We start from the raw sequence: 12,586 nt of genomic DNA, 5'->3' as shown, positions 1-12,586 counted from the left end.
CTGGGTATCTGCCCAAATAAAAAGAAGTCATTATATGAAAAAGACTCACGCACATGCATGTTTATAGCAGCACAATTCACAATTGCAAATATATGGGCCGGGCGTGGTAACTCATGCCTGTAATTCCACACTTTGGGAGGCCGAGGCAGGTGGATCACTTGAGGTCATTAATTACAGACCAGCCTGGCCAACATGGTGGAACCCCGTCTTTACTGAAAATACAAAAATTAGCCAGGCATGATGGCACGCACCTGTAATCCCAGATACTCAGGAGGCAGAGGCAGGAGTATCGCTTGAGGCCAGGAGGCAGAGGTTGCATTGAGCCAAAGTCGCACCACTACACTCCAGCCTGGGCAACAGAGCAAGACTCTGTCTCAAACAAACAAACAAACAAACAAACAAAAAAACCACAAAGATATAGAACCAACATAAGTGCCCATTGACCAATGAGTGAATAAAGAAAATGTGGTATATATACACCATGGAATACTAGTCAGCCATCAAAAGGAACAAAATAATATCTTGTGCAGCAACTTGGATGGAGCTCGAGGCCATAATTTTTTTTTTTTTTTTTTTGAGATAGAGTGTCGTTCTGCCACCCAGTCTGGAGTGCAGTGGTGTGATCTCCGCTCATTGCAAGCTCCGCCTCCCGGGTTCACGGCATTCTTCTGCCTCAGCCTCCCGGGTAGCCGGGACTACAGGCGCCTGCCACCGCGCCCGGCTAATTTTTTTGTTTTTTTTTAGTAGAGATGGAGTTTCACCGTGGTCTCAATCTCCTGACCTCGTGATCCACCTGCCTCAGCCTCCCAAAGTGCTGGGATTACAGGCGTGAGCCATCGCACCCAGCTCCTAAAAGCCATAATTCTAAGTGAAGTTAACTCAGTTGTTGAAAACCAAATATCATATGTTGTCACTTATAAGTGGGAGCTGAGCTATGAGGTTGTAAAGACACACAGAGTGAGATAATGGACTTTGGGGACTTGGAGTTAGGGTTGGAGCGTGATGAGGGATTAAAGAGTACATATTGGGTACAGTGTACACTGGTCGGATAATGGGTGTGCTAAAATCTCAGAATTCACCACCATAGAATTCATCAGTGTAACCAAAAACCACTTGTACTACAAAAGATATTGAAAAAAAATTAGTGTTAACAAAAAAAGAATCTCTAAATTTTGAGAGATAGCTGGGACTTCTTAACTAAAATTATTCAGTTTCCATTTACCTAAATTCTAATTTATAGATCTTGAAATAACATATTTGATTCAGTTGCCCTTGTGTCTTTTGACAAAATGAGTTTGACAAAGTCAGTTGCCATTGTCTTTAAAACAAGTCTTTTAAATGCTCACTCTGAGGCTTAAACTGAGACTATTCTTAACAGTATGTGTATACATTTACACATACTTTACTTTTACACACATTTATATTATTTGGGTGTGGACTCAAGAAAAGAGGCAACTGCCATAATTAGAAGATTATTAGAGTTAAAATAAAAAAACAGCCCTTTAACCTTCGGAGCCTTGACTATATATCAATAAAAAGGCAAAGGTAGTGTTTATATCACACTGTGAGCATTAAATTAAATGACTGAAAGTTAAAGTTTAAAAACCATAGGAAACGCCTCAGTGAAAACAACATAGCTATAGTCTGGTGTTTCTAAGCTGGGACCAAAAGGTTTGGGTAGCAAACTGAAAGGGAAATCCTGTCATATGGAAGTCACCTAAGTATTATTTTTAAACTACACACGCTATTTTTTCACCTTTCATTCTCCATGCTCTCCCCGCCCCCAATAATTGGGCCTATTAGATTTTCTAGAGGAGTAGTTAGAGACAACAGCTTGAATTACTTCATCCATCCACATTCTCCACACTCCACTTCCAACCATTTTAAGAACTGATCTAATCCAACCATCTCCTTCATTTGGCAGGTAAATAAATCAAAACATAACAAGGTGAAATAATCATTTCTTTCAACTTGAAATCATGAAACTTTTGGCCTACTTCATGTCAGTATTTGCTTATAAAATGACAATAATTCTCAGTGAGTGCCAGGCTGTTCTCCCATGCCCCTTCCCCCTCACCTTTTTTTTTTTTAATGTAATGAAGAGCATAAAATATAAAACATAAATCTGTTCCATCTTCCCCATCTCCACAGTTCATGTCACAGAAGTAACCACCTTTAAAATGTTAAGTTACATTTTGAGTTATTCTGGGTATTGCCCTGATAACCTAAAATCTGTGCTATCTAATACAGTAGCCAGTAGCCATATTTGGCTACCGAGCACTTGAAATGTGGCAAGTCTGAGTTGAGATGTATTATAATTACAAGATACACCCCTGATTTTGAAAACGTAGTATTAAAAAATGTAAAACATCTCGTTAATATTTTGATTACTACTTAAAATGATACCATTTGGATATATTCAGTTAAATAAAGTATTGAAATTAATTATTAATTTCACTTGTTTCTTTTTATCTTTTTAAAAATTTAACATTATTTTTGGCCGGGCACGGTGGCTCATGCCTGTTATCCCAGCACTTTGGGAGGCTGAGGCGGGCAGATCATGAGGTCAGGACATCAAGACCATCCTGGCTAACACGGTGAAACCCTGTCTCTACTAAAAATACACACACACAAAAAAAATTAGCCGGGCATAGTGGCACATGCCTGTAGTCCCAGCTACTCGGAGGCTAAGGCAGGAGAATCGCTTGAACCTAGGAGGTGGAGGTTGCAGTGAGCCGAGATCATGCCACAGTGCTCTAACCTGGGTGACAGAGCGAGACTCCGTCTCAAAAAAAAAAAAAAATTAATTAACATTTTTAAATTGACATAATAATTGTACATATTTATGGGGTACATAGCACTGTTTTGATACATATAATGTGTATAGTGATTAGATAAAGATAATTAGCATATCACCATCAAACATCATTTCTTTGTGTCAGTACCTTCCTTCTAGATATTTGAAACTGTGTAATATATTGTCATTAACTCTACAATGCTATAGAACACTAGAACTTATTCTTCCTATCTAGGTGTAATTTTGTATCCTTTAACAAATCTTTTCTAGTCCCTCCCATTTTCCCTATCCTTCTCAGCCTCTGGTGTACCCTGTTCTACTTTCTACTTCTATGAGATCAACTTTTTCTGGCTTCCAAATAGGAATGAGATCATGCTGTGTTTAACTTTCTGTTCCTGGCTTATTTCATTTAACATATTGTCAACCAGTTCTATCCATGTTACCTCAAATGACAGGATTTCTTCCTTTCTACCTTTTTAAAGATGGTTATTAGAAAATTTTAAATTATACATGTGACTTGCATTTGTTATTCACACTATATTTCTGTTGGACAGTGCTGATGCAGTTAGTAAGCATATATCTCCCTAGTTGATGTACCATGTTTTACCTGTGAGACATCTGATTCTATTCTGATTCTCATGCCTTTGTAAGGAACCAGGAAGATTTTTGCCTGAAAATCTTTAGGATTTTTTTATCCTTGGTATTCTCAAATTTCACAAGCATACACTGAAGTGTGGGTACTGTTTTGTTCAATATGTTTAGAACACTTGGTAAGGTAAGGTCTTTTAGTTTGTCTCTCTATAGTTCTGACAAAGTTTCTGCTAGTATTTTTTTGGATTATTTTTTCCCTATTTCTGAAGGAGAAAGGTCCTGTATCTAATTGGATACTAAAACTCTTGGATTGAGTCTCTGTTTTCTATAATTCTGTCTTATATTTTCTATTTTCTATCCTGCTGTCCTTTGGCAGCGGTTTGGGAGGTTACCTTATCCTCATCTTTTGAGAGTATATTTAAAAATAGGGCTGGATGCGGTGGCTCATGCCTGTAATCCCAGCACTTTGGGAGGCCGAGGTGGGTGGATCACCTGAGGTTAGGAGTTCTAGACCTGACCCAGAAGCCTGGCCAACTTGGCGAAACCCCATCTTTACTAAAAATACAAAAATCCGACAGGTATCGTGGCACACACCTGTAATCCCAGCTACTTGGGAGGCTGAGGTAGGAGAATCACTTGAACCTAGGAGGTGGAGGTTGCAGTGAGCCAAGATCATGCCACTGCACTCCAGCTTGGGTGACAGAGCAAGACTCTGTTTCAAAAAAATAAATAAAATAAAATAAAAAATAGGGGGAGATAGGCAATCAAAGTTTTAATTGTCTAGAACTCTTTCTTTTTCTCTGTTCTTTTATCAGAAGCATGTTCTGATAAAGATCAGCCTTTATGACTTACACTCTCCTAAATATCTGTCAGGTTGCAAATTAAAATTGTTTCTAACATTTCTTTCTGTGTCATGAATTATCTGTTTCTTTTACAGTCAATGGGTCAGTTTGTTTAGGGCTGGCTTCTGGAAGATGAGGCACATTGCAGAGAAGAAGAATGTGTAACCAACTGTTTAAATTAGAAATGCAAAAAGGTTTTTCTGGGAGCAATGATAATCTGATGATTGTAATAATGTGGGCATAGTGAGGTAAAGGCCTGAACTAGTGGCAACTGAAAGAAAAGAGCTGAATAATTATGCAAGAAAATAAGTGTAACCGAGTACTGATTTCTCCATTCTCAAAACTCCCACAGCACCCTTTTACTGAAGTGACTGTATGCTCCCTTGTAATGTTAATTATTATATCCATATGTCTTTCTAATTAAATTGTGACTTTTCAAGGGAAGGACTGTATCTTATTCATTCATTCTTTTGCAGATATTTATTGATCAAGCACTGTTCGAAATGCTGGGGATAAAGCTGTGTGCAAAGACAAAACTATCCCTGCCCTCAGTGCCACCGAATATATTCACTTAATTTTTCACAGTGCACAGAATCCAAAGCTAGACATTCCCAAGTAAAGAGTTAACATTTAAGCCAATTTAAAAATTTAATATTAAGATGGTCTGTTTGTGACTGTTTAGTTGTATTGCAATAGTTTTTTTTTTTTTTTGGTATTTAATTATTTTATTTGGACTTGATACAAAAAATTATTATGCATTCAGATTAAACTAATATTCCTTACCTTAATTAAAAGTAATATAGCACCTTGATATAGTGAAAAGAGGACCACTTTGGGAGGAGTCCAGAGTTCTAATTGGACTCTACTGTTGAATAGGTTTGCACATTTTTACCTTCTTAGAGCCTTACTTTTCTGATATGTAAAATAAAAGGGTTGGTATCTGTTAGCACTCACACTTTGAATCTGAAAGTGGGGCAAAATATTCATTCCTGTGGCCTTTGAATAAATGTTTTGTACTTTTAATTGAATGACTGGAAACAAAACCAAGAGCTGTCATTTTATATGTTTCACTTGAGTTATAATCAGTAGCTAAATGTTTTTTCCTTTTCTTTTACAGACTTGGGTCTGGATCAATATATAATAAAACGCTTTGATGGAAAGGTGAGCAAACTATGACTCTTCTATACATATATCCTATTATTTACTGAGAAGATTTTTAAGTTCCTCTATAGTTATGTGTGAGAAATGACTGAATACCTGTTTATCTTATCAAAAGAGCATGCTTAGGTTACGTGCCTCCATGTGCCTCTACAGAAAGAGGCAGAAGGTTTTTTCCATGTAAGGTAACTCTTATGTATTGCCTGCTATTTATATTAAGGGCTAATTCAGTGTTTGTTGACTTTTGAATGTTAACTCAATAGTCATCATAAAGATTAATAAGCCCCCCAATATTGTATTGGCATTTCTGATAAAACGCTTCCCTGATTTGACCTTTCTCAGACTTTGTGATAGTGTCTAGCAATAATCTTAACTAGAAAATTACAAAGGTCCTTGTAGTGCTTTTGTAATAATTATGAAGACTATTCCAGATTTGCCTATAAGTTTGCACTATACTTATTTTTAGTTATTTATACCTGAATAAATAATATAACAAATTATTTTTAGGTATAGAAAATGAGACTTTCAGTTTTATTATCTCATAAAGCAGTCAAACATATTTTTTCGTTTCAGGCCAGATTCTCCAAAAAGAAAATATTACACAGGGTCAGAAAGAAAAGTAAAGGGTCAATTTTACAGAGGAGGAAGAAAGCCCTTCAGAAAGAAGAAAGAGCCAGGCATGGCTCTGCAGAGCACAATGAACAGGAAGTCAGAAGGAAAATCATGGAGTGGCTGGAAAAGGCAGGATCACAAAAAAGGGTCTAGGTGGGAAGAGGTCAGGGTTAGTAGAAACTGATGACATTTGCAGAAATATGCCAATTCCTGCATTATTACATAAAACTTCATATCCTGGTAAGGTGGAGAGATAAGTGTTGAGCTCTTTTATACAAGTGAAAATACTGAGTAGCTGCCTTAAGATTTGGGAGATCTCAGCTAAGGCTACCTGCCTAAAAATTACCTTTCCTATTAGGGTGGCACAGTGCCTAAAATGCCTCTGTCTGTGAATATCATCATTTTAAAGTCACATATTCTAAAAGAATGATTAGAAAGGAAGGGCACTGAACTAGATGTTAGGAGACCTAGGCGCAAGATCCTAACTCTGCTTTGGGACAGTTTCATCTTTTCTCTGATCCTTAGTATCTCTGCTTTATCCGTAGTAAAGTACCATATCCAATGTGAGGACTTACTGCAACACTTCTGATTTCAGAGTCTTTGGAGGGTCAGGTCCTTATCTTACCTGTTCTTGTGTCACTCAGAGTCCAGCGTGGGCCTGGCCCACAGGAGGCAAACAATAAATGTTTAATGACTTGCAAAAAATCAACTACAGTAGTCAATCACATATTCCTTGGTGGAGGTGGAGGTCTGACTTATAAAGTCAGTAATAACTTACAGCAAATTAATTTTAATAAATAACTTTTTTTTTTTTTGAGACGGAGTCTCGCTCTGTCACCCAGGCTGGAGTGCAGTGGAGCGATCTTGGCTCACTGCAAGCTCCACCTCCCGGGTTCATGCCATTCACCTACCTCAGCCTCCCGAGTAGCTGGGACTACAGGTGCCTGCCACCATGCCTGGCAAATTTTTTTGTATTTTTAGTAAAGACGGGGTTTCACTGTGTTAGCCAGGATGGTTTCAATCTCCTGACCTCGTGATCCACCCGCCTCTGCCTCCCAAAGTACTGGGATTACAGGCGTGAGCCACTGTGCCCAGCAATAAATAACTTATTTTGGTTATTTGGAGAATCACTTGAATCCAGGAGGCAGAGGTTGCAGTGAGCCAAGATCATGCCATTCTGCTCCAGCCTGGGCAACAGAGCGAGACTCTGTCTCAAAAAAAAAAAAAAAAAGAGAAAAGACTAAAAGAAAAAAAAAAACCTTATGTAATGAAGAGTGCCAGATTCATTTAGTGTTTGATCAGTTTAAAAGTTTTCCATGTTTTTTTGTTATGTATGAAGTCTTTCACCTGATAATTGTAACTGTCAGTACTTTCTCAATTGTCAGTCTTTTCATTTTTCTTTCTTTTTTTATTTTTATTTTTTTTTGAGATGGAGTCTCGCTATGTCGCCAGGCTGGAGTGCAGTGGCGCCATCTCAGCTCACTGCAACCTCTGACTCCCTGGTTCAAGCAATACTTCTGCCTCAGCCTCCTAAGTAGCTGGGATTACAGTCACGCACCACCACGCCCAGCTAATTTTTGTGTTTTTAGTAGAGATGGGGTTTCACCATGTTGGCCAGGATGGTCTCGATCTCCTGACCTCATCATCTGCCCGCCTCAGCCTCCCAGAATGCTGGGATTACAGGTGTGAGCCACCATCATTTTTCTTTAGATCTTCATGACTCTTTTGTTCTGTCATTCAGAAAATCTTAATTCTTAAGTAGCTGCTTCTAGAATATATGAATTCTAAGAAAATTTTCTGTTTAAAAAAGCAATTTGTGTGATAATGATATTGTAGTAATTTTGTGCATTATGGCCAGAAATGTAGTTAGAAAGCTAAACACCTAAGAGGAATTTCTTTTTAGACTTGCTTTGATTTTTAAATGGATAATTTTTTCCCTCTTCCTCTGTTTTTTTTTTTTTTAATTTGTAAGATAAACTAGCTATTAAATGCTTAGAGAAAGAATTATTTACTCCTATTGTCTCAGCCCCCATTATCTTAACTTTCAGCACACCATTTAACAAAGTCCAAAATTTGACCAGTAACAAACACTAGCTTATTTTATTGCCTTCTAATTGAATTAAACTTCAGGCTTTTTGTCATTGAAAGTAAGAACAAATGTATATTTTCCTGGGATGTTTTAAATTTGTACCTGAATAATGGAACCTCCAGATGCAAAATAGGAAAGAGTGGCCCAACTGATATTGACAAATAATTGAGTAGTTAATTCTTGTTTTGCTAACATCTTTTTCTCCTGATCCATTTAATTAACTAGAAGGTTCCCTGTAAGAAGTAAATGAGACATTACTATTTCAACTGATAGTCAGTGAGAACTGAATTTAATTAAGCCGCTTTTGAATTTGTAGGTGAATCTTTTTCCAGAGCCCATTATTACTTTATGTTAATGGGCACTAATACTTTTAGAATACTAGCAATTTCCCTTGTAGAAAAGTTATGAAATACATTATTATTGTCACTTGCATCTACTATCATAGGCCTTGTATAAAGAATGGTAACAGCTATGGTTACCATTGGTTTTAAGAATATGTTTTGTAGATAAGTGATAATTATTTTTAAAATATGAGACTAGGTTTAAAAGTTTAAAACTTCAAATCTTGAAAGAGTTTGGATTTTATCTTAGAAGACATTTGAAAATTATTATAGCTTATCAGCATTATTATAGAGATGGTGATACAAAATATATTCTGACATTATTATTATTTTGAGACTGAGTTTCACTCTTGTCGCCCAGGCTGGAGTGCAATGGCGTGATCTCGGCCCACTGCAACCTCTGCCTCCCGAGTTCTCAAGCGATTCTCCTGCCTCAGCCTTCCGAGTAGCTGAGATTGCAGGCATCCACCCCCATGCCTGGCTAATTTTTTTTGTATTTTTAGTAGAGACGGGGTTTTACCATGTTGGCCAGGCTGGTCTTGAACTCCTGACCTCAGGTAATCCATCCACCTCGCCATCCCAAAGTGTTGGGATTACAGGTGTGAGCCACCATTCCTGGCCGGCTTTTGTTTTAATGTAATATGTCGTAGATTCTAAATGCACCTTCCTGTGTTGAATCCTTCTTGTGGGGGGAGAAAAAAGTCCCTTCCCCTAGTATCCCTGTATTCTGCTAACAATTTGTCAATACAGTGATTTCATGAATTTTGGATTATTTATTTAATGAAAACTATATTTTTTTCTTTGTTTTGTTTATTGTCTTTTCTGATTTTACCATCTAGTTGGCCTATAAAACAATTATTTCTAAGTAGAGCCTTTATTTTACATTAATGTTAAATATTTCTTTCATGTAATCATTTAGTTGCTCTCTTTTATTTGCATGATTTATTTCAAGTGGTTTGTAGCCTTCTTTATTTTCCCATTTTCTCTTACCCCTTTTTTCCCCTCAGCAAACCAAAGATAGAAATTATATTTTGTATTTCCTGTTTCTATTGCATGTAATAGACAACTTTCTTCACATCAGACGTCACCATGTTTTCTTATAAATTCACAGAATAAAATTACATGGTATAGATAAAATTGTTGCTTAAGCAAGGAATACCAATTTCCACAATGTTGATGCAATCCCCTTATCTCTTCTAAAAACTATAAAGCTTATACCCTATTTTCAAGCAATAAAATTGTCTATTGAAACTAATTGTCCATTATCATCATACCACCATGTATTTCTTTTTTAGAGAATAGGTTTGTTATTCTTTCCTACCTATTGATTGCCCTTTCCCCCAACCTCTCCCTGAACATTTCAGAAATACTGCCTCTGAATTGAGTTTTTCCATTACTTGAAACTACAGTCCCCTCAGAACCTTGACAGTCTCTCAAACTTGGAAGAAAAGAATGATATGTATTATATTTCCACCTCCTTTATGTTATCTACAAGAATATTTGTTTACATGGAACAAAACATTTTACATCAAATAAAAAATGAAATATTATCCACATTTATCTCTAAAGAGATGAAAGTATAGTCAAAACCAAGAAAGGGAAGTATTGATTATAGTGTTTATAACAGATAATATGATTAGTAGAGGAACAGATGGAAGTCATAGTTGAAAATCAAAGCTTTGATATTACTACATTCTCTTTTACTAGGTGAAAGGTCTTTTTGAAAATATTAACAAATTAACTTTAAAATACCATTCCTTTTGGGGGAAATTGTTGGTTCTTCTAAAGAGAATATGAACACATTTTTTCCTGTAATGAAATACTTCTTGGTGCTTTATTCAAGTTGTAATTATTTACTTTATTTCTCAGATAAAATGAGACCCTAGAATAAGGTCAAGTGTAGTTTTACTCCTTGACATATATAGTAAGTTGTTAAGGAATTTTCTGTCTTTTAAGAGTTAAATGTTTTGAAGATTGAGGAAATGTAAATTAGAGCATAGGGTACTAAAAGTCTCATGGGACAGGGTTTGATGAATATCCACATTTATTTGAACTACTCTAGTGAAATTTAGATAACAGGTTATAATGTGACATGTAATTCTGCATTGTTAATTAGCCACATCTTTCTTTCCCTCTCTCTTGGCTTCCAGAGACCTGAAACCAGTCAAGTGGAAATTCGTGGTTAATTAATATATTTATTCAGGTTTTTGACTAAATGTGAATAAGTAAATATAATTTTATTAGTCTTTCTTATTATCTGTGTTTTCATTTGCCCTATCAATCCCGTTTTTTAAGTAGGGTGTATCATTTATTTCTGTATTCTTTTTCTTTATATAGGGAAATTCTTGCTTTAAAAACACTAACAGATGCCAAGAGAATAAAAGTATTTCCTTGAAGCCAGAAGTTCCTCACAGATATTTCAAAGTCACATGTTACTTTGGGCATGATGACTGGGCTCTTTTTTAAAACCCCATTTTCACTCATTGGTTGTCAGTGGTTTATTTTTTTGGTTTAAAGTGAAATTTCTAGGCTGGTCCCGGAGAATCAGGCCTGTAATCCTAGCACTTTAGGAGGCCGAGGCAGGCGGATCACTTGAGGTCTGGAATTTGAGACCAGCCTGGCCAACATGGTAAAATCCTATCTCCACTAAAAATCTAAAAGAGGTGGGCATGGTAGTGCACGCCTGTAATCCCAGCTACTTGGGAGGCTGAGACAGAATCGCTTGAACGTGGGAGGCAGAGGTTGCAGTAAGCTGAGTTGGCACCACTGCACTCCAGCCGGGCAACAGAGAAAGACTCTGTCTCAAGAAAGAAAAAAAAGAAAAGTGAAATTTCTAAATGAAAAATGCTTGACTATATTTGTCTTGTGGGAATTATCGCCAATAATAAGAAGCTTTTTGAGTGCTTATTATGTTCCAGGCTTACACATAATTACTCATTTAGTGCACACAACCACTATCTTAGCTGTCTATTTTTATCATGATTGAGAAAATAGGGGCTAGGCATAGTGGCTCACACCTGTAATCCCAGTGCTTTAGGAGACCGCTTGAACTCAGGGGTTCCAGACCACCCTTCTCGACAAAAAATACAAAAAGTAGCCAGGTATGGTGACGCATGCCTCTAGTTTCAGTTACTCAGGAAGATAAGGTGGAGGGACTCTTGAGCCCAGCAGGTAGAGGCTGCAGATTGTGCTACTGCACTTCAGCCTGGGCAAAAGAGTGAGACCCTGTCTCAAAAAAACAAACAAACAAAAAAAACAAAACAAAAGAAAAGAAAGTACAGAAATGATAAGAAACCAGCCTAAAATCATATAGCTAGGATTCCAAATTCTCTCGAACACTGTGATACCACCTTCTGAATGTCTAATCCAGTTGTCTATATGAACTTTCTTTAAAAGTTTACTGCCTTAATACTGTTTGCTCAAAAAACCTTGATGTTTCACTTTCTTTTTGGTAAGAGTTGAAGTTAATCTTTTCTACTTTGATAAAGTACAGCTAGAAATTCATACTAACCTCAGAAACCACATAACACTTCATTTTAAAGAAAGAAAATATGGGATATATACATTTTAATATCTGAATTTAAAAATCAGAATATCAATTTTACTGTTATTGGCACCATTGTTTTTTCATATACCATGAGCACCACTTGGCATCTTGAGAAGTGCTGTCTTTTTTATTTTATTTTTTTGAAGCCAAGATTGCGCCACTGCACTCTAGCCTGGTCAACAGAGTGAGACTCTGTCTCAAAAAAAAAAGAATGTAATTAATTTACAAAAGTGGACTGAGGAACAAATTCAACATTTCATATCCTTTCACACCTGCTGGAATTTATTTTTATTTTTAGTTACAGATTTTGCCATCTTCCTTCTTTCCCATCCAAAGTTCTTTAAATTATTTTAAAAACATTTCTTCAGTTGTCTCTCCTCTTACAAATTAGCAACTTTAGTTATTTTTTACATACCACAACCCTAAAAAAAAAAATCTGGCTTTGGTATCTGAAATATTTTCCAAGGCATTTCCATTTTGAGTATCTCAGTACTCTGCTTGGCAGCTGTGTGTAAATGGTTAGTAGATGTTATAAAGTGTGCTGAATTGGTATGAAAAACATAGTCTTGTGGATTGCTGAACTTCTTTTTTTTTTTTTTTTTTTTTTTT

General features: G+C 36.5%; 1 protein-coding gene across 3 annotated transcripts in view; it reads left to right on the top strand.

Annotated features, from left to right (window-relative positions):
- MICU1 (mitochondrial calcium uptake 1) overlaps window positions 1–12,586 on the top strand; it is a 255,950-nt gene that overhangs the window by 87,594 nt on the left and 155,770 nt on the right. For all 3 annotated transcript variants that reach the window (XM_026455328.1, XM_026455329.1, XM_026455327.1), the window contains exon 5: window positions 5,348–5,391. In XM_026455328.1, the coding sequence (XP_026311113.1) occupies window positions 5,348–5,391 (44 nt within the window). The remainder of the gene's footprint in view (window positions 1–5,347; window positions 5,392–12,586) is intronic.

This window comes from Piliocolobus tephrosceles, chromosome 9, assembly GCF_002776525.5.
Source record: "Piliocolobus tephrosceles isolate RC106 chromosome 9, ASM277652v3, whole genome shotgun sequence".
Classification (NCBI taxonomy): domain Eukaryota; kingdom Metazoa; phylum Chordata; class Mammalia; order Primates; family Cercopithecidae; genus Piliocolobus; species Piliocolobus tephrosceles.
The sequence above is the reverse complement of the archived record's forward strand: the minus strand, read 5'-3'. Positions and strand labels throughout refer to the sequence as shown.